The sequence below is a fragment of the Nomia melanderi genome, chromosome 11 (assembly GCF_051020985.1).
Source record: "Nomia melanderi isolate GNS246 chromosome 11, iyNomMela1, whole genome shotgun sequence".
In the NCBI taxonomy this organism is placed as follows: domain Eukaryota; kingdom Metazoa; phylum Arthropoda; class Insecta; order Hymenoptera; family Halictidae; genus Nomia; species Nomia melanderi.
This window is the reverse complement of record NC_135009.1, coordinates 12,001,105-12,020,067: the sequence shown is the minus strand read 5'-3', so window position 1 is coordinate 12,020,067 and position 18,963 is coordinate 12,001,105. Positions and strand designations below refer to the sequence as shown.

The following is an 18,963-nucleotide window of genomic DNA, read 5'->3' as shown; positions in this document are numbered from 1 at the left end:
AGTGTCTAATTATATGCAACAGATTGTAATTTATTAGTCTTTTATAATTATATTAATTTTAAGTTAATAATTGAATGACTGAATACTGCCTCTGTTAATAAGCAATCAAAACTCTGTACAAAACAAAGTATATAAGCATTCATTTATTATTAGGAGTTTGTATACACATAATATACACACAATAACATTATGAGTAGGAACATAATATATTAGCTACAATACGTTTTATAAATTAAAAAGTGCTCAAATTGCATTCCTTAATAATGCAAGTTATTCAATATTGATTTTTATGCTTACTAGTAATTAATAAATATAAGACTCTTGAGTTTCGTTTTATTACAGTATGTTGTAATGGCTTAAGCATATCTTAACCAAAATTTGTTGCATAATGGAATGTGTTTTCTGTATGATCATAGTAAATTTTTTAATATGTATAGAAATTCCAAGGTTGCTTGATACATAAATATAAATTACATTATTTCTGTCACTTCTATTAGTGTCCCAGAGATAAGAACAAATTCATAGATATGAAAACCTACGAAAATGTTTAAATTATGGCAAATTGCATACATTTTTCATATACCATCCACTTACATTCACTGTTTTACACGTATTAAAAATGTACTTTGTGATCACATTGGAAGGAATTTATTACAAAATTACGATAAAACGTATTGATGATATAATATTAATAGATTAGGTTTCTTCTTATTTAACTTAATTTACTATCGATGCTAACGTAAACTATGAGTGTAAGCAACAAACAATGGCGGCAATGTACATACATTTATTTTACCTATACTAAAAACGTGTTCTATGTATGAAGCATAAAGATTTATAATACTTTAATAGAGATTCGATATACTATTGTTTTGAAGTAAAAGATACAGTCATCAATAATGTTAACACACATAAAAGAAAATGTAAACTATAATTTTAATTCATCTAATTTATAATCATTTACTTAAAGAGTATGACTAGTTTATTAAACGTTCCAATAGTTGTATTTATTTAAACAATACTGTTTTATTGATAAAAACTTTTATAGATATATATATTTTTTTATTCAAATACTTGAAAGTATTTCTGAAAAATAAATCATAATCACGCGTCATTTATTACATCTTGTAATAATACACATTATTGTTACTAACGTAATTGTTCTTGTATGTGTATATGATGTATGTATGTATATATAATATATATATATATTTTTGTTATCGCAGTATGTTAATTAACATGTACATACTTGTTAATGAATTTCTTTTGTTAAAAGAAATGTATTAATTAAATCATAATGACTACATTAAATATTAATATAAGCACTGTTTTAAATGTGATTTTAAAATCACATTGTTTTTGACTTTTTAGAAAGACAATATAATGAAGAAACACAATACGTACAAGACAATGATACTAATGCTGATATTTAAATACAACAATTAAGACGTATATAATGTATATGTAAAATATACTTTAGAAGTAGTTATTTTTTGTAATGTTGATTCTTTTTTAAGTTAGATAAATTAAGTATAAGTACATACAAAAACTTGAATTATGGAAGATTGCAATAACAAAATGCAAAATTAAATAAGATATGTAATTTGTGAAGTTTCTTGTTTTATTGTTATGAATTCTCTTATGGGTAAAGACAATATACCCATTATGTTGATGCAAAATGTAATGTAAATAACCAATTAATACTGTTTTATACATACTGCAAAATTTAAAGTTCAATTTATCATTTGTCAAGTATTTACATTAGAATTTCTCTAAGAAGTTAGATATAAAAATTAAATATCTATTGCCTTTATAGTTTCATAAGCATTACTATTGAATTAAGAGTATTTTTACCAAATCCTTCAACAAACATACTCTTATTTACGATTAAATGTTGCACATAAGTGTTAATTGTATGATTGATATTCATTAACGCATAGTGCCATATATCTATGATACTGACCAATATTTAAAACATAAATAAAAGAAAAAGTTCAGTCTGGTTTTGCATTATAACATACTTCTGTTCCAGAAACCACCAACAACTGACAGATATCTTGATAGCAACGTCTCCTAGCACATTTTTAAGAATTTAATAAGATGTTCTACCTTGTTCCATTTCCCGTCGTTTGAAGAAACATTTGTTTGGACGAATGCGTCTTTTTGTTCATATTCTTCAAAATATTAGCATTTATTCACTATAATGTAACTACTGTTCGAGCCATGATGGTAAAGATGAATTTGGTGACTTCACTTTTATGTTAAATTGCTTCAATGTTGCTTCTAATGCAGTTTGATTTCCAGAAAAATAAGCAGACACTGCATTATGAAACAACAATAACTGTTTATGCATAACCTTGATCTGTAATGAAAATATAACAAAATAATAATAGATATTAAGCATGGTATATAAGCAACAAATAAAAGCATACCCTATTTTCATCTAAGAATTTAAGTTTAATTGAAACATCCGATCGTAGTTTTTCAAAGTTTTGTTTATGTTCTTCATAATTAGCCTGTGCCTCTTCTAATCTTGCTGCATTACTACCATCAGATTTTGTAGCTTGTGCTAACGCTTCAAGATCTGTCCTATAGGCATCATATTCTATTCTGTAAAAGATGTTAATATGAAATATTAAAACATTGAAATCTTATTTTTGATTTTTACATTTTTTATTATAAAATTGAACATTACCTGGCTGTTTCATATTGTCGAACAGTTAGCAGAGTATCCTCAATAGTTTTATTACAAAGTGTGTTTACGGAAGAAACAAAAAAATTTAAGGCCCCTAGTAATGTTTCACCATTTTTAGTTAAGTTCCTTTGAGTTTCCGAATTATATAGAAATTCTTCTTGCAATTCTGGTGATTTCTGTGCTAATTCAGAAAATGCTTCGCCAAGAGCATGCTGTGTTTGTACAACATGATGAAAATGAGAAGCTAATGCTCTAGATAATCGTAATACATTACAGTACTTTCTTTGTGTATCTCTTAATAAATCAATTTGTGTTTCAAGCTCTAAATATAAAAAAATGAATTATGGTTTAATAAAAAAACATTTAAACAGAGTACATTAAAGATCACCTACCTGAATCTACTGTACGAGATGTTTTTCCAAGTTTCTCGTACATTAATTGTCTTGTGCACTTGTAAGTGGAAATACTCCAATTTTTAATGCTTTCGATTTTACTTTGAGCAGTGCGCATTGTTTGTGTATCACCATTTTGGATAGGTGTATTTGGAGACACCGTTACAGCTGTTACAAAATAAAAATAATTTTTAGTTTTTTTAAAAATTTGATAAAATAATCTACATTACATTATAGTCCATTGATATTACTTACACATTTGTGATGTAGGACTACCCAAAGTTAAATTTATTGTAGCAGGTCTACCTTGAGTATCATTATTACAGTTGTTTGGTACATGAGGAGGAGGAGTTCCACCATGGACCGCATTATCATTTTCATTTATAGGTGGAGCATCTTTCAGCATTTCATGAATACTTCGCTCCATTCCACTGAATGTAACAACTATGTATAAATATAAAGAAAACTTATTTATATTTATGAACAAATATTTCAAAGATATGTAAGCAGAATATATTATTGAAGTAGTAAGTGTTTAAATAAATGATCTAATGTAAATGAAAATATAATTGAAATACATAGTGATAAAAATGAAAAGTTCTAATTGTATATGGTATATAAGAATTTATAGTAGTAAGAGAAACAATTAAATTTTACGGGGTAGTCAGACAATTATGAAAAAGAAGAAAAATGTTTACGTGAAACCGCCATTTTTTATAACATTCGAGTCATTAACAATTGGTATGTACAAATAGAAAATTATTACATAGAAAAATTATATGAAAATGACTCAACATACTATGATATATGTATAAAGCTTTAATACTTTATTAATGGTAAAAAATAGAAATAAAAGAAGCACCAAGAACTGTCACTTGACACCTGTTTTAAAAACTAAATACGGTTAGAATAATTGTAATTTGTAAAGTTTTAAGACTCATTTTTTGATAGTCGAAAGTGCAACATTTTCGGTACATATAAGGAATATACATACTTACTAAAAAATGAGGGAATATAAGGAAATGCTATTATTATATGCAGAAAACTTCAGAATGAATCTGTATAATGCTTCATGGGACATGCAATACACGAAGCTAGGTGGCGTAATGCAAAGGTCCCTTGGAAACACCCGATTGTCAAGCTTCTGATAAAATTTTATTGTATTTATTTATCGTTATGTAAATATTTTCATTATACCGAATAATACTTTTATATTAACATGTTGATAAGAATCCTACAAAAAGTTAGAAAGAATGTTTTAATTTTGAGACACGATACAACGCTGTATATGTCATAAATGTTGATTTGAAAATTATGTTGCAAAATAAACTATTTATAGATAGAAAATTGTATAATAAGTAATGTATAATAATAGAAAAGCCTTATTTGTATGCAATTGTGATTAAAAGATATTCACAGAATGATAACGATGCGTTTGTACTTCGAGTCGAGTACATAATCTACAATTCTGTATTCTATGATTAAAATCGAAGCATGCGGTGGTGTGCAAGTACGGAAACTCCTTCGAAAAGGTTGTAAGGAGTTTCCTCCACGTTTTTGATTTTGACAGGTACATAGCTGTATACGTGCCTATTAAATATAAGGAAGTAATGACATAATGTATTTGAAATTAATTAACTTCTTAAATTTTACGATATAGTTAAGGAATATTATTCTATCAGTATATTTTACAATTAATTGCACGAGGTTAGAATTCCGTAAGGAAATTGGGGGATTGCATTTTCCTATATTTTTCGTTTCGTTTGAGTGCACATATTTATGAGAATTTATGCATAGCATGTTGACAACTACATTCTTTTTTCTGATTTGTATTTTCAATTGAAAACTCACTATCCGCTTTTTAATTGGGTATGAATAAAACATATGTTAAAATGTTTTGTAAGACTTTTAATTGCTTGATAAAATTCCCAGTAAAAATTTTTGGAAGAATTGATAAGTCAACTGTGGGGTAAATTAATATTAATCCAAGTACATTTTAAATACAAATGCTTTTTACATTTAATTTTCAGGCAGGCAGATAATTTATCATCATGCCGCCTAAAAAGTCTATGGAGGAAACAGATCGCCTGACTCGTATAGCTATTGTTAATTCAGATAAATGTAAACCAAAACGATGCAGGCAGGAATGTAAACGATCTTGTCCAGTTGTACGGATGGGTAAACTTTGTATAGAAGTTAATCCAAATAGCAAAATAGCATCTATTTCAGAAGAATTATGTATTGGATGTGGTATTTGTGTTAAGGTATATTATAGCTTTTTATGTTCAAGATTCATCTATTCTAAGTTTGTAATTGTTTAAAATGTATAGTAATATTAATAATATTTTGTTTTTAGAAATGTCCATTTGAGGCAATATCCATTATTAATCTTCCTAGTAATTTAGAAAAAGAAACTACTCATCGTTATTCAAAGAATTCATTTAAACTACATAGATTGCCAATTCCACGTCCTGGAGAAGTGTTAGGTTTGGTAGGAACTAATGGAATTGGTAAATCAACTGCTCTTAAAATTTTAGCAGGCAAGCAGAAGCCGAATTTAGGTCGATTCACTGTATGTATATCTACATGTACATGTATATTTTAAATGATAGAAGTTACATTAATCTATGATTTCAATTATTAATCTAGGATCCACCAGACTGGACTGAAATCTTGAGTCACTTTAGGGGTAGCGAGTTGCAAAATTATTTTACCAAAATATTGGAGGATGATTTAAAGGCCCTTATTAAGCCTCAGTATGTAGATCAAATCCCTAAGGCTGTAAAAGGCACGGTGCAACAACTTTTAGATAAAAAAGATGAATGTAAAAATCAAATAGACATTTGTAAAATGTTAGGTAAGTTAACATTAGCATAAAAAGTACAAGTAAGCGAATAATCTTTCCCGATTATAATTCGTTAATTAAATTTTTCTTAGATTTGATGCATATACGTGACAGAGGCATTGATGCACTTTCTGGTGGAGAACTTCAACGATTCGCTTGTGCTATGGTGTGCATTCAAAACGGAGATATTTTTATGTTTGACGAACCGTCGTCATACTTAGATGTAAAGCAACGTCTAAATGCTGCTTTAACAATCAGATCTCTTATTCACCCTGACAAGTGAGCAATTAATATGATTGTAATTTTTTGTCATTTTTCTCATATCTTATAACGTCTTCGAAATTCTATAGGTTTATTATAGTAGTGGAACATGACTTGTCAGTTTTGGATTACTTATCAGACTTTATATGTTGCCTTTATGGTGTTCCTGGAGCTTATGGTGTTGTAACTATGCCTTTCTCTGTGAGAGAAGGTATAAACATTTTCCTTGACGGTTTCGTTCCCACTGAGAATCTGAGATTCCGCGAGGAATCTCTTGTCTTCAAAGTAGCAGAAAGCGCAACTGAAGAGGAAGTGAAACGCATGAATCACTATGAATATCCATCAATGACAAAAACGATGGGATCCTTTCAATTGAACGTTGAGAAAGGTCAGTTCACTGACTCGGAAATTCTCGTGTTACTTGGAGAGAATGGAACTGGGAAAACGACGTTTATTAGAATGTTGGCTGGTAATTTGCCACCTGACGATGGCTCTGGTATGTAAATTTTAATTTGCATTAATCAAGTTCCAATATAACTGTTGAGCTATATAATTGGAAGTAACTATGTAAAATAATTTTATCTGTTATAGGAAGTATTCCTCTATTGCATATCAGTTATAAACCACAGAAGATAAGTCCTAAATCTCAAGGCATCGTGCGACAACTGTTGCATGAAAAGATTAGAGACGCTTACGTACATCCTCAGTTCGTGACGGACGTTATGAAACCTTTAAAGATAGACGACATCATGGATCAAGAGGTGCAAAATCTTTCTGGAGGCGAATTGCAGCGAGTGGCTCTTGCTCTGTGTCTTGGAAAACCGGCTGATGTTTATTTGATCGATGAACCCTCCGCTTACTTGGATTCCGAGCAACGTTTGGTGGCAGCTAAAGTGATAAAACGGTAATAAAAATTCATTGTTTCATATTCATTATTAATGTTCAATAAAACGTGTATTGAAGACTACTATAACTTACATTATTGTTTCAGATTTATACTGCACGCGAAGAAAACAGGATTTGTAGTAGAGCACGATTTTATCATGGCTACATACTTGGCTGATCGCGTAATAGTATTCTCTGGTACACCATCATTGGCAACAGTAGCTCATAGTCCACAATCTTTACTGAATGGCATGAACAGATTCTTGGAACTATTAGGCATTACTTTCAGAAGAGATCCAAACAACTTTAGACCAAGGATTAATAAAAATCAATCTGTAAAAGTATGTGATCTGAATAAAATGTTCTTTCTTTTTGCATGTGATTTCATTCATGAGACACGTTAATATCGTTGCAATATCGGTAATATCTATAAGCAATATACTTCATTTAGAATAATTATGATTATACTGTTTACAGGACTTGGAGCAAAAACGAGCAGGACAATACTTCTTCCTAGAGGAGTGAGATGTGATCTCGACAACGAGTTGAATAGCAGCTTATATGAAATACTGTGAAGGAATTTTTGTAAATCTTTATACTTTTAAAAGCCGGGAATAGAATTCTTACAATATATTAAATATCGGTGACGCATGTTTTGCGTTTGCTCAAAATATTATTCGTTTCGGCACGTCAGTTCTTCTACTTGTATAATATATTTATTTTAGTAAATATATAAAAGCAAGTCTCGTGAAGTGTATTACGACAGAAAGGAAATTTCATTTCAGGAGAAATACAAACGTATTTTTGTATAACATATTGCCATGATAAATTTATTTATATTCATCGACGTGCGTGATAAATCGCATTTCCAAACCGATATATCATACAAATACAATGCATTTCTTTTTTTTTTGTATAAATAGTAATTTATCTCTTTTCATCTGTAACAAAGTTAAAAAAATCAAATATCCCAGCATATTTACATGTACAACTGCTATGCAACGTGAAATATAAATACAAATGGAGTTTAAAAAGGAAAATGGAGCAGTCATTTGATCAATTATTTCGAACTCAACAATTTTACGGTTTTATATGGACTGTACATGTAATCGGTAAATTGCAGTTATCACTCGAAAAGAAGATTTTTGTTAATATCACCGTATAAGGAAAGGATTTTGATTGAAATGACTCGTATTGTTTGTAATCGCCAATACTCTGTACAAAAAATGTTCCTCTGAAATTGTAACATGTGAAATCGTAAAAGAATAAAATTATTTTCATTCATATTGCTGGAATTTCAAATGAAATTTTTTGAAAATAATTTCAACTATAAACTATGAAAAGAAAGGTATAATGAATGGGAATATTGTATTTCCGGGTATAAATATAACCATGAGAAGATAAACTAAGTGCCAATTTCATTATCTTCCCTTATCCAATTATCATTATTTATCGTGAATGAATATTTGAATAGGTCAAGTCCTTATTTACCTAAGTTATTTATTACATTTATGTTAAAAAACAGATAACAAATATGTGTATATTTTTCCTAAACGTAAAGTATAAAATTTGATTAAAATATAGCGATTTCGTAAATAAGAAATTGTTTCATAGATTATTATATCAGAATATAATAAACTGTGATATACAATGGTAGTCGTGACTGAATGTTTGTTAAAACAAATTTAGAAACCATCTAATTATAGTCGTTGTTATCCATAATCTTACGTTGCGTAAAAGAAATACATTTTTTAATGATATTACGTTGTTGGTTAATGCACTGGTAATTTTCCAAACATTTATTGTTCTCACGTCAACGACCGATATAATCCTTACACGGATATCAAAAGTATTGGTTCAAATATTATTTATTAAATTAATTTACGTTCATAACATCCAACTTCGTATTTTCTATTGTTTTTACAGAGTATATATTTCTCGGAAACAATTAGACCACGAAGGTCTATTTATCAGTAAAAAGTCAATATTTCCAGGAAGTGTTTGGATAATTTCGACAGCTTGACGATTATTGATAATATGGTAGACTGGAATCTATTTACCATAAAATTACAAATTATCGTTAGACGAAAACGTGAATATTAAAATTGATGCAAAACGATACGATTTCAGAACTATGTGAATATAAAGTTCGCTTCGAAGTGTGTAATATATCCTTCAAATCATTCACAACGATCAAAGTGAAGTGAATAGCGCGAGCTGAATAATATGTTTTTTCGAATAAGAGAACGCTTTTTTATTTAACTGCATCGTAATTACAGCATAAGTTCGTATCGTCATGCGATGTTTTTGACATCGCGCAATTTGTCTAATGTCGTTGGGACGCTTCAAATAATAGGCACCTTTTACAGCATTATTAAAAAGTAACTGATAACCGGAAGCACGAACCGATAACAATGCACAATTAAACGGACCGTCGTTTTTCCATAAATTTGAGGCCGTCGATGAGGTAAAAACTGAACATTCTATTTCGTCGCATCATATAAATGAGTAAAGGAAGCCGAGTCTCGAGATCCGGACCGTAAACATGGCGTCACTGCAGCCTGCCGCCCTTAGCGGCCATTTTCTTAATCCGTGGAAGCTTTTCGTATTGCTCGTGATAGTTTCAACCAGTTTAAAATTAACGCACTGTCGTAAGTACAGATTTAACAATGTACGAAAGTCCATAGCTTGAAATTTGTAATTTCCTAAACTGCTTTGAACACTCGGTGGACTAAAAATCACATAGTTTCAACATTGAATCGGGCCCGTTCGGTTTTCAAACGGTGTATATCACAAGTCTTCCCTTTTCTCATCTTTTTATAGAAACTTTTTCTACTATAAAAGTAATATTCAATGAACTAATTAAAAACCAAAGGGAAATAATTCTGACTATTCATCAGCCTACGTAGCAAATTTACCGAAAATGGTTCTCCGAGATTTTAAATGAAGGGTTCTCCAGCAGTTAAATATCTGAAATTACATGTTCTCCATGAGACGCTTTGAATAAAAAAAGAAATTTGTTAAAAAATGCTACACGAATGGAAAACCACTTGAATATTTGAAAATTGAAGCTTCTCGTTTCCAATATATCTTGTAATTTACATCTAGAGGGCAATTCATATTCATCATCGTGGTCGTCAGCGTCAGCATCAGCGTCAGCGTCATCAGCGTCAGCGTCATCATCGTCATCGTCATCGTCATGGGCATGGCCATCGTCGTCGTCGTCGTCGTCGTTCAACGAGTCGTCCCTACTGTCAACACCAGAAGAATGCAAACGGGAGTGTGTTCTAGGCGAAGAGCCCAAAATTTGTTACTACAAGTTCTTCATTGAGTTCTACACAGTACTAGGACCGTACGTATACACAATCTCTACTTCAACGAAGACAATAAAGTTCATCATTCGACGTGTGATTTCAATATCGGTTAAAGATATACTTCCATTCTCATCTAGCGTGCGCGTTAAATTCTTAGAATAAAAATATTCGGTTTGTGAAAATACGGAAGATTTACTTTTATTCTTCGACGCGAAACAAATGGTGATAGTTAAATCTCAATGATCACCGTTTCCCAGTGCTTGCGATAAAAAGGAACAATGGAAAGAATGCATATGGGCCGATGGGGTTGAAAAGACGATGACGTCGATCAACCGGCAATTTCCAGGACCAGCTATCGAGGTAATTAAATCCGTTGTTATAAATAAAACAACGTTCTTCATATTTTACCAGTTAACCGTGGCAGTTTTTAAAAATCTCCCGTGTGCAGTGAAATCAACTAATGACGAGCATACACTTTGCGATAGACGCGCCTAATATATGTACGCCCCTAATGTAATATATATTCAAATGAAACACTTAAGGAAAATTGTTAAAAAGAAATAGTATTATTTTGGGTATCGAGTTGACGAGACTTTCTAGCGTTTTGAATAGTGACACTTATTCTTGAGTAACAAAGGCAAATAATATTGAAAGTAATGATTAACGATCTAGTATTACAGTAGTCATATTACGCTATGATCTAGCTACTTATGTTACTAAATATTTCGATTTAAAATCAAGTTCTTTATTGTAATTGTTGTTCAGCAATTTGGAAGCTTCGGTCATCGGTGACAAAAAGTCGTGGCAGTGAACGTGTTAATCGGTGAAAAAAAGAAAATGGCTTCAAAGTACATAACGGTGTTGACGCAGAAGATACCCTAATGTTATAGAGTTCTAAATTCTGAAAGACTGTTTTCTAATAATTATACAGGTGTGTCAGAACGATCAGATCGTAGTAGATATAACGAATGCTGCATCGGGCACCGAAGTGACCATGCACTGGCACGGACTATTCCAAAATGGCTACCAATATTACGATGGCGTTCCATACGTCACACAGTGCCCGATACCCTCATCGTCGACTTTCAGGTAATAATTCTTTTATACTGTACTTTTCTTCAAAAACAAAAGCGAAAATAAAAAACGCAAAATGACAGCAATAATTGATAAAATCAACGCCGAGCGTATCGCGAACCAGATTTAAAATTTTATTGAACATCGTTCAACAAAACATTTTTCTTCGTTCGTTTGTATCGTTCGCTTGAAAGTTTAATTACAACGTTTGTTATGTTATCATAAGTAGAAGCATCGAGCTTTAGCCGGTCGCAACAGTAAATTATGCAAATGTTTTATACGCATAGTAATTTGTGCAAAACATGTGACAAATTGTCTTGTAAGTAGTCACATTCTTCTTTCTAATCTCATTTCTATAGAAAATATTTCCTTTCTTCGCGAACATTAAATTTACAATTATTATTAAAAATTTTGTTACTACTATCCTTTTCCTCTTATTCACTGATTATTTATCGATACAAGGGAAGATGTTTGTTAAACAGAGATCGTCGCGTGCAGAAGGTAGAGGTCATCGTTAAAAATATCTAATTGTATAGCTGGAACCGATCTCGACTTTTTAACGCTAAAATACCTGGTTATAAAATAAAAGTGACGAAATTAAACGATAAACTTTTCGTAGCGAACACGGAAACAGAAGGAAAGGCGGAAGTTAAAAAAGAAATGATTAACCCTTTGCACTCGGAAGCTTTTCACTAGAAACATGCGACGATTTCCAACGAGACATAGACGACGATATTTTCATAAACAAAGCTATTTCATAAAAATATTCCACATATTGATGCATTATACAAAACTTAATATTATACATAACACTTTGTGACTTCATTATATCAAATAAAATGGCGACTGAGAGTTACCACTCGGGTGCAAAGGGTTAATCGGGCAATATAAGAATCGATGTAAAGGTGAAAGGACAAAAGAAAATGCAGAATTTTCGACCGAATTTCGAAAAATCAGTCGTTTGACCGCGGCACGTTTAGCGTTGACAGTGACAGGAAATGAATTCTCGTGTTCAGGTACGATTTCAACGCGGGAAATGCGGGCACGCACTTTTATCATTCGCATGTGATGATGTACATGATGGACGGGCAAGAGGGGCCACTGATTATAAGAGATCCCGACGATCCACACGCAGATTTGTACGACGTCGACGATACCGTTATATTCTTATCCGACTGGATGCACCATTTATCCTTGGAACGTTTCCCGGGTTTCTACAGGAAGGATCTCGGGCAAGCTGCTCAGAACATTCTTATAAACGGAAGAGGAAATTGGACGGTGAGACACGAGATTGTCATGTAATTAAAGAATTCAGCGGAATTCTGTAGAATTAGAACAGAAGAAACTGTAGAATTTCATGTAACAAGAATGATCGGAGTAACGTGTCCGTGTTTAGGATCCAGAAACCAAAAAGACTACCAATGCAAAATTGACAGTGTTCCCGGTGAAGCCAAAGCTAAGATACAGAATTCGAATAATTAACTCGTTCAGCACTGTCTGTCCGTCCGAACTGATCATCCACGAACACAGGAGTACCCTCATCGCTCAAGACGGCGCGAACGTGAAGCCTAAAGTAGTGGACAGTCTTGTCCTCTCGACAGGTAAATAAATAAATAAACAAATAAATAAATAACTATTCAACTTTCTTTAACGCTAGAGCTACCGTACTCGTCAGAACGACGGGTTTTAGTTTCCTTATCTTGCAATTATTGATATCTTGAAAGTATTCAACACCGAAACGGTTTTGGGAATGTATAGTTTTATTTAAATATTAATAACGAATATCAGAAGAAATCGAGGAAAAGTGTGTTGTTACAATCTTCATAAGAATTACATATCAACCCTAATAGATGCTCGGTACTGGTGTTACATTTTCGGTGTCCATATTGTGTTGGTATTATATTTTTATGTCAAATTACAGTCGTAGGAAAGTACACATCAATTATATTTATATAGTTTACAGTTGTTTATAAAAATAATATTAATACGTTCATGTGACAGGTGAACGCGCGGACGTGATAATAGAGACTAATCAAAAGGTGGATTCATATTGGATACAAGTGCGCGGTCTCAACGAATGTGCCGACAAAAAAGTTCAACAATTCGCCATTTTGCAATACGAAGGTGCTCCGGCGACCCCGTCGACGCCACAACCGAGCTACGATTATGTTGTTTCCGGTGTTGTAAGTAATAATACTTTCCTTAATACCTGCACTACATTTGCTCGTAGATATTCAAATTTCCCAGCGTCACTCTCCTTCAACGTGACAGTAATTTTACGGAAGTTTACGTGATTGTCAAAGAGAAGCTGGTGTAAACGTTAAACGTACAGACGATGAGAAATAATGAAAAGAACATTCCATTTACATTTGACATTTGTGTATCGATCAGGTATACAACTCGCTGGATGCAAGTAAATGCAACACAAAGGACACAAAGACAGTGGTTTGTGCGAATCAATTAGAAAGCGTGAAGGAAGTTGACCCGGACCTCCTGAAAGTCGTTCCAGATGTACGGCACGTGATGAACTTCTGGTTCTTCAATTACACTCAATACGGCAACAGACTGCTCTTCAACTCGGGCCCTACATACCGAGCTTTCTTTGGTACCTGATTTCTTCGTTTTTATCTGTCCTGTATACGTTTCTTCTCTTTTTTATTGTACATTAAGTTCGCAGCACTGTTGCTTTTACGTTTCTCTTGTCGCGTTATCATCGTTGTACGGTTATCTTGCTAAACGTAGTTTCAGGCTGCATTGTTTCTAATATGAACGCGTTTTCAAATAATAATCATCGTTCGATTGAGTGAGTTATAGTAATTCGACTTGGTTTAATGTGTTCAACGTGTTAACCCTTTGCATTCGAAAGTTTTCTGTTAGAAACATTCAACACTTCGATAAAATATAGACGACGTTTGTTGCTACTGATGTAACTAATTTAATCGATAAATTAAGGGGCGAGAGTATTTTATTATATTTCACGTAGTGATGTATTATACCAAGTTCAATATTAAACATCAAACTTATATTAACCATTTGCACTCCAAAAATTTGTTACTAGAAATATTCAATTTATTTTTTAACTAACTTAACGAGGAATCTATTCACAAAATATGGGGAACAATGGTATTTTATTTCCACATTTAATGTAAATACGAAATTTTACAATTTTGATGCACCAATCGAGTGGTGACTGAGAGTCACCTCCAGAGTGCAAAGGGTTAAATTACAACGTTCATTTGCACACATACTTAATAGAAACAGATCAAAATTCGTTAACGTGTTTTTCTCTTTGTCAGATGTGAACGATAGGTCTCAGTTAATTTCAACGTTCAACAACATCACGTACGAGACTCCGGCCTCGCCGTTGCTGACGGACAGCCGGAGTTACGAAACAATTTGCAGGCAGAATGCACCTAATACTTGCACCCAGCCTTGCACTTGTACTCAAGTACTCCGCGTAAACCGCGGTGCTGTAGCTGAAATTTTAATATACGACTCCAGTAAGTAATCTTCTTCTAAGGAATTATTTCTTTTTTCCATTCGTTGCTGGTTCTTGGTCACTCTAGTCAATAACATATTAATTTGAACGCTTACATTAAGAAATTAACACACTGTTGACCGGCAATTCCATGCTATCTCATGTCACCGGTTATTTCGTAATTAAATATGAGAGTGAAACAATCCAAATGAACTACAGTATACTTTATTTACATATAATGAATTGAAATATAATTTTGAATATTTTGCTTTTGCGATGTTCTATATTGCTCTGTGTTTCAAAAATTGAAATAGCTAATGCAAGTGCGAACACGAGTTAACCCGTGACCGGTCAACAATGTGTTAAATCTTATAATTACATTACACAGAGAAAGATGCGTCAGAAGACATAAATTAACAATTAAGATTTTTAATCGTGGATTATATTTCAGATCCATTGGACGGCTTAGACCATCCGTTCCATTTACATGGTTACGAGTTCAGCGTGTTGTCCATTCAAAGCATTGTTACGGGCACTACTAACATCACCGCGATGGATGTCAATACAATATTGAGTGAACACACGAAACGTCTTCAACGGGGAGAATACAAGAATCCGCCTGGCAAAGACACTGTTAAAATCCCTAGGGGTGGATATGCAATTATACGCTTCAGAGCTAATAATCCAGGTAAACTATACGTGAATTCTATCATATTCGAATAAAAGTATCTTATACTTATTTTTATTATTCGATAATTCTTAGTGTGATATATAAATATATGTACAGAAAATATACAAAACGGTGTTAACCCCTTGCTATACAATGACAAGTGAGACTCATAATGAAGATTTTTAGATTAATTTAACAAAACTCAATGTTGTTCATTCCTTATGTATCAAAGCAATAAGCTATTTTGTTATTACAGTATTATCTTCAAATGAAATAATTGCTTGAAGTAGAATGCAAAATTTTGTTGCTTTTCTTCCAAATTGTAGTAAAATGCTACACGAGCTCAGCGAAAGTAAATAATACAAGGGATTAATAATGGTTGTATATCGGTAATTTGAACTTTTGAATATTTGTTTAAAACAGTAAAAGTGTACAGACAACCGTGAAGTTGTGAAATTTTCTTCTGTTCTGAAGCCTCTGTTTATGCACTCGTGAATTGTATAGTTACTGTGTGATCGACCAAACAGGCAAATTAACAATTGATCTGTTTTTCTTTTGCAGGATATTGGTTAATTCATTGTCATTTCTCGTGGCATCATGCCACTGGTATGGAATTAGTTATTCAAGTAGGAGACCACAGTGATTTACCCCCGATACCGCCAGAGTTCCCTACGTGCAGTAACTGGAAACCGCCGTTGCAAACTTTGCAGGACTTTTACGGCTTCAGTTTTCCGAACAACTGATGCCTGCACATTCTTTGTCCAGAATAATCAATGTAATATATATTAATTATTATGAAAATAAATATGTAATATATATTTTTCATTTTGGTACATTTCAATTTATACATTCTAAACACGAATTGAACAGGTCGACTACCAAAGATGAACAGTATATGTATATAGTTACGGGAAAACAATTTGATAATAAAAAGTATCGATATCTAACGCTATTGCTTCCTTAAATAGAATGTAGGAAGTATGTGTGTTATGTACATATCGAGTAGATATAATTTCAAATATAATTGATTCACTTCGCTTTTCGAGATTTTCACGATACACGATAATAAAATGAAGTTTGAAGCGTAAAGCAAAAGTTTACTATTATAAATCTGTAAATAATGTACAATAGCGTGAGGTTTCATTATAATTGGTGACTTACATTTCAGTTTCGAATACTAAGTCTGGTGGTTTGTTATTTCCACAAGTTGGAAAATCTAAAGGAACAATTGAGAAACTCTCGTCGCTTCCCACTTTTAATACAAATTGCATACCAGGTCCAAATGTTTGAGGGGAAATCGCTGTGCTACGTGATTCCCATAACCAGTACCCTGAAAATAATAATCTATCTAAGAAAACAGCATATTTATATCAGAAAATGATTGCAAACTATGTAGATATATCAATATATAAATATTATCTTTATGTAACGTATCATTTACTGGTACTGAGTTATTGTTAATTAAATCATTTTTTGTACAGTAAAAATGTACAGTGAAACTCTTACCCAAATTGTCAGTAAAGACACGAAGTATAACGTAACCCTTATTGGGTACAACGAAAGTATCCTTTTGTGGTGGATCCACTAAATTACGGGGTAACTTTCCGTCATAGTATAACTCCATAATTTCTTCTCTGGTGATTGGCTCTTTGAAGTTGCCTCTTCCTACAATGCTCGCGTTGTAACCGTGCATATGAAAAACGTGAGAAGCGTTCCCACCGAAACCTAAATAAAAGAACAATTATTATTTTTCACTTTTATTATCTTCAGTTTAATTCTTAATGATTATAACATTTGTATCATACAGCGTGTAATGAATATACATATAGAAAGATTATCTTGATGCAAAGTCTTCCACATACTCTAAAATTGAAATCAATATTTTCAAAGATGTCGAAATTGTGCAAACAATTATTTGGAAGCATAGAATATACCTTGGTCTATCAATACGATTTCAATATATTTCTGGGCAGAAACCTCGATTATCTGAGTGCATTCGCAGAACAATGGTGTGTCGATGCACTGCTTCGAGCCTTCTTCGAGGGAGCAAATTGATTCTTTCTGCACGTTTTCCAGTTGCGATAACAGCGGGGAGGAAGGGTATTTGAACGTCATGCCGTTAATCTGCGCGATCTTCGCTTCACCTTGTTTTTTACCTGCAATTAGTAGAAAAATATAACTTTGTAATACATTAGCATCTATTTCAGTATCTCTTAGATTAGCTGAGTATCTTCCACAAGCTCCAATTAAAATGATTATAGCCAATAAAGATATCAAACAATTTACGTCTAATTTACGCCAAACGAATATTACTAAACCTTCCAACTTAGAGAAACTATTATAAAAACGAAAGAAACCAGTTGCTTTATCAATTTTGCACATTAGTAATTTTAATGAGTTCAATTGAAGCAAAATCTAATGAGATAATTCCAGGTGAGATGGCCCGATTATTTAAATTATCAAGTATCTATATTTCCAACTGTTTTTAATTGTTCTTCTATATGCATTTACTTCCGTGTATAGTTAGATATATAATCTAACATATAATTAATATTATATATTAGATTATATATCATATATTAATGTCTATTATAATATAATACAATATATTATAATATAATATAATATAATATAATATAATATAATATATAATGTAAACATAGATAATATAGTTAGACATTAATGATATTCATGACGTAACAGTTTTTCTAAGAACAAAGTGGTCCATCTCTTCCTGACACACAGCAGAATGAAAAATTAATGCACACATGCTTACTCAGATAACTGGGATAATACGAGCAACCGTAAACGATGTATCTGTTATCAGACATTTCGTCCGTAATGGATAGATAATCATTAACATCGAACGGAATGTAGATAACGTTGTACACTTCATTGTCGGACATCGTCCCCGTTGGCCCTTTCAAGTCCAACGCGCAAATGACGTTCCCCTCTTCGTCGCAATCGTAACCAGTTTTTGCAATTTCATCGTCATCGATTTCCAATGGTCCCCCGTCCTTTATTTCCGCCGCTTGCAGTTCCACCTCATTATAAAGAACGTGAGCCACTTGCCGAAGGTCTCGGCAATCCTGAAGACCTTTTATTTCGATCGGATACTTTCCAGAAGATTGGTTCGCTTCGACGGTCACGTCGAATCGCTCGCCTGTAATTTCAATGATTCAATCAATAAAATATATTCCACGTTAAAAATAATTCAAATCAGTTTTTGTACAACTATACACCTCCCTTGTACAAGAGGACATTATCGCCTGCAGCGATACATCAGAAACGAATAAATAACAAAGGATTACCGTAAAAACAACGGAAGTACTTGTAACGAACAAGAAGT

General features: G+C 32.4%; 4 protein-coding genes across 9 annotated transcripts in view; 2 read left to right on the top strand and 2 right to left on the bottom strand.

Moving 5' to 3' along the window:
• Window positions 1-1,587: 1,587 nt before the first annotated feature.
• Window positions 1,588-4,222, bottom strand: Arfip (ADP ribosylation factor interacting protein arfaptin). 5 transcript variants are annotated; one of them, XM_031985159.2, is made up of 6 exons: window positions 4,086-4,217; window positions 3,343-3,518; window positions 3,088-3,255; window positions 2,696-3,017; window positions 2,433-2,610; window positions 1,588-2,362 (listed from the first exon to the last, which is right to left on the bottom strand). In XM_031985159.2, exons 1-6 carry the CDS (start codon window positions 4,166-4,168, stop codon window positions 2,210-2,212), a joined length of 1,080 nt encoding a protein of 359 aa, XP_031841019.1. In that variant the 5' UTR covers window positions 4,169-4,217; the 3' UTR covers window positions 1,588-2,209. The 5 variants fall into 5 exon arrangements, with proteins under 5 accessions (XP_031841019.1, XP_076228197.1, XP_076228196.1 ...); XM_076372082.1 differs by having other exon boundaries at window positions 1,594-2,362; window positions 4,082-4,160; XM_076372081.1 differs by having other exon boundaries at window positions 1,597-2,362; window positions 3,343-3,531; window positions 4,082-4,188.
• A 225-nt stretch (window positions 4,223-4,447) lies between these two features.
• On the top strand, window positions 4,448-8,362 carry pix (ATP-binding cassette sub-family E member 1 pix). Of its 2 annotated transcripts, none has more exons than XM_031985157.2 (9): window positions 4,448-4,694; window positions 5,118-5,351; window positions 5,444-5,659; window positions 5,737-5,944; window positions 6,025-6,211; window positions 6,283-6,689; window positions 6,785-7,097; window positions 7,185-7,419; window positions 7,556-8,362. In XM_031985157.2, the coding sequence occupies exons 2-9, from the start codon at window positions 5,139-5,141 to the stop codon at window positions 7,601-7,603; spliced, it is 1,827 nt and encodes a 608-aa protein (XP_031841017.1). In that variant the 5' UTR covers window positions 4,448-4,694; window positions 5,118-5,138; the 3' UTR covers window positions 7,604-8,362. The 2 variants fall into 2 exon arrangements, with proteins under 2 accessions (XP_031841017.1, XP_031841016.1); XM_031985156.2 differs by having other exon boundaries at window positions 4,453-4,657.
• Window positions 8,363-9,229: 867 nt separating this feature from the next.
• Window positions 9,230-16,439, top strand: LOC116430683 (uncharacterized). The gene is made up of 12 exons (XM_031985155.2): window positions 9,230-9,362; window positions 9,448-9,729; window positions 10,187-10,430; window positions 10,650-10,752; window positions 11,324-11,481; window positions 12,483-12,744; window positions 12,863-13,067; window positions 13,468-13,649; window positions 13,858-14,071; window positions 14,763-14,966; window positions 15,396-15,632; window positions 16,176-16,439. The coding sequence occupies exons 2-12, from the start codon at window positions 9,624-9,626 to the stop codon at window positions 16,355-16,357; spliced, it is 2,097 nt and encodes a 698-aa protein (XP_031841015.1). The 5' UTR covers window positions 9,230-9,362; window positions 9,448-9,623; the 3' UTR covers window positions 16,358-16,439.
• LOC116430687 (uncharacterized) overlaps window positions 14,762-18,963 on the bottom strand; it is a 26,501-nt gene continuing 22,299 nt past the window's right edge. Inside the window, exons 7-10 of the mRNA XM_076372079.1 lie at window positions 18,391-18,777; window positions 17,549-17,770; window positions 17,121-17,339; window positions 14,762-16,944 (exon numbers count right to left, since the gene is read on the bottom strand). Of these exons, the coding sequence (XP_076228194.1) occupies window positions 16,772-16,944; window positions 17,121-17,339; window positions 17,549-17,770; window positions 18,391-18,777 (1,001 nt within the window). The 3' untranslated portion in view covers window positions 14,762-16,771. The remainder of the gene's footprint in view (window positions 16,945-17,120; window positions 17,340-17,548; window positions 17,771-18,390; window positions 18,778-18,963) is intronic.

Bases quoted from the DNA above. Each gene is read 5' to 3' on its own strand.
- Arfip (XM_031985159.2), bottom strand. From the start codon at position 4,168: ATGTCCCATGAAGCATTATACAGATTCATTCTGAAGTTTTCTGCATAT. The intron at 3,018-3,087 runs GTAGGTGATCTT...TTTTATATTTAG, and splicing joins ATCTCGTACAGTAGATTCAG to AGCTTGAAACACAAATTGAT. The intron at 2,363-2,432 runs GTATGCTTTTAT...TTTTCATTACAG, and splicing joins AATTCTTAGATGAAAATAGG to ATCAAGGTTATGCATAAACA.
- pix (XM_031985157.2), top strand. From the start codon at position 5,139: ATGCCGCCTAAAAAGTCTATGGAGGAAACAGATCGCCTGACTCGTATA. The intron at 6,212-6,282 runs GTGAGCAATTAA...GAAATTCTATAG, and splicing joins TCTCTTATTCACCCTGACAA to GTTTATTATAGTAGTGGAAC. The intron at 7,420-7,555 runs GTATGTGATCTG...TACTGTTTACAG, and splicing joins ATAAAAATCAATCTGTAAAA to GACTTGGAGCAAAAACGAGC.
- LOC116430683 (XM_031985155.2), top strand. From the start codon at position 9,624: ATGGCGTCACTGCAGCCTGCCGCCCTTAGCGGCCATTTTCTTAATCCG. The intron at 11,482-12,482 runs GTAATAATTCTT...TCTCGTGTTCAG, and splicing joins CCCTCATCGTCGACTTTCAG to GTACGATTTCAACGCGGGAA. The intron at 14,072-14,762 runs GTACCTGATTTC...TCTCTTTGTCAG, and splicing joins TACATACCGAGCTTTCTTTG to ATGTGAACGATAGGTCTCAG.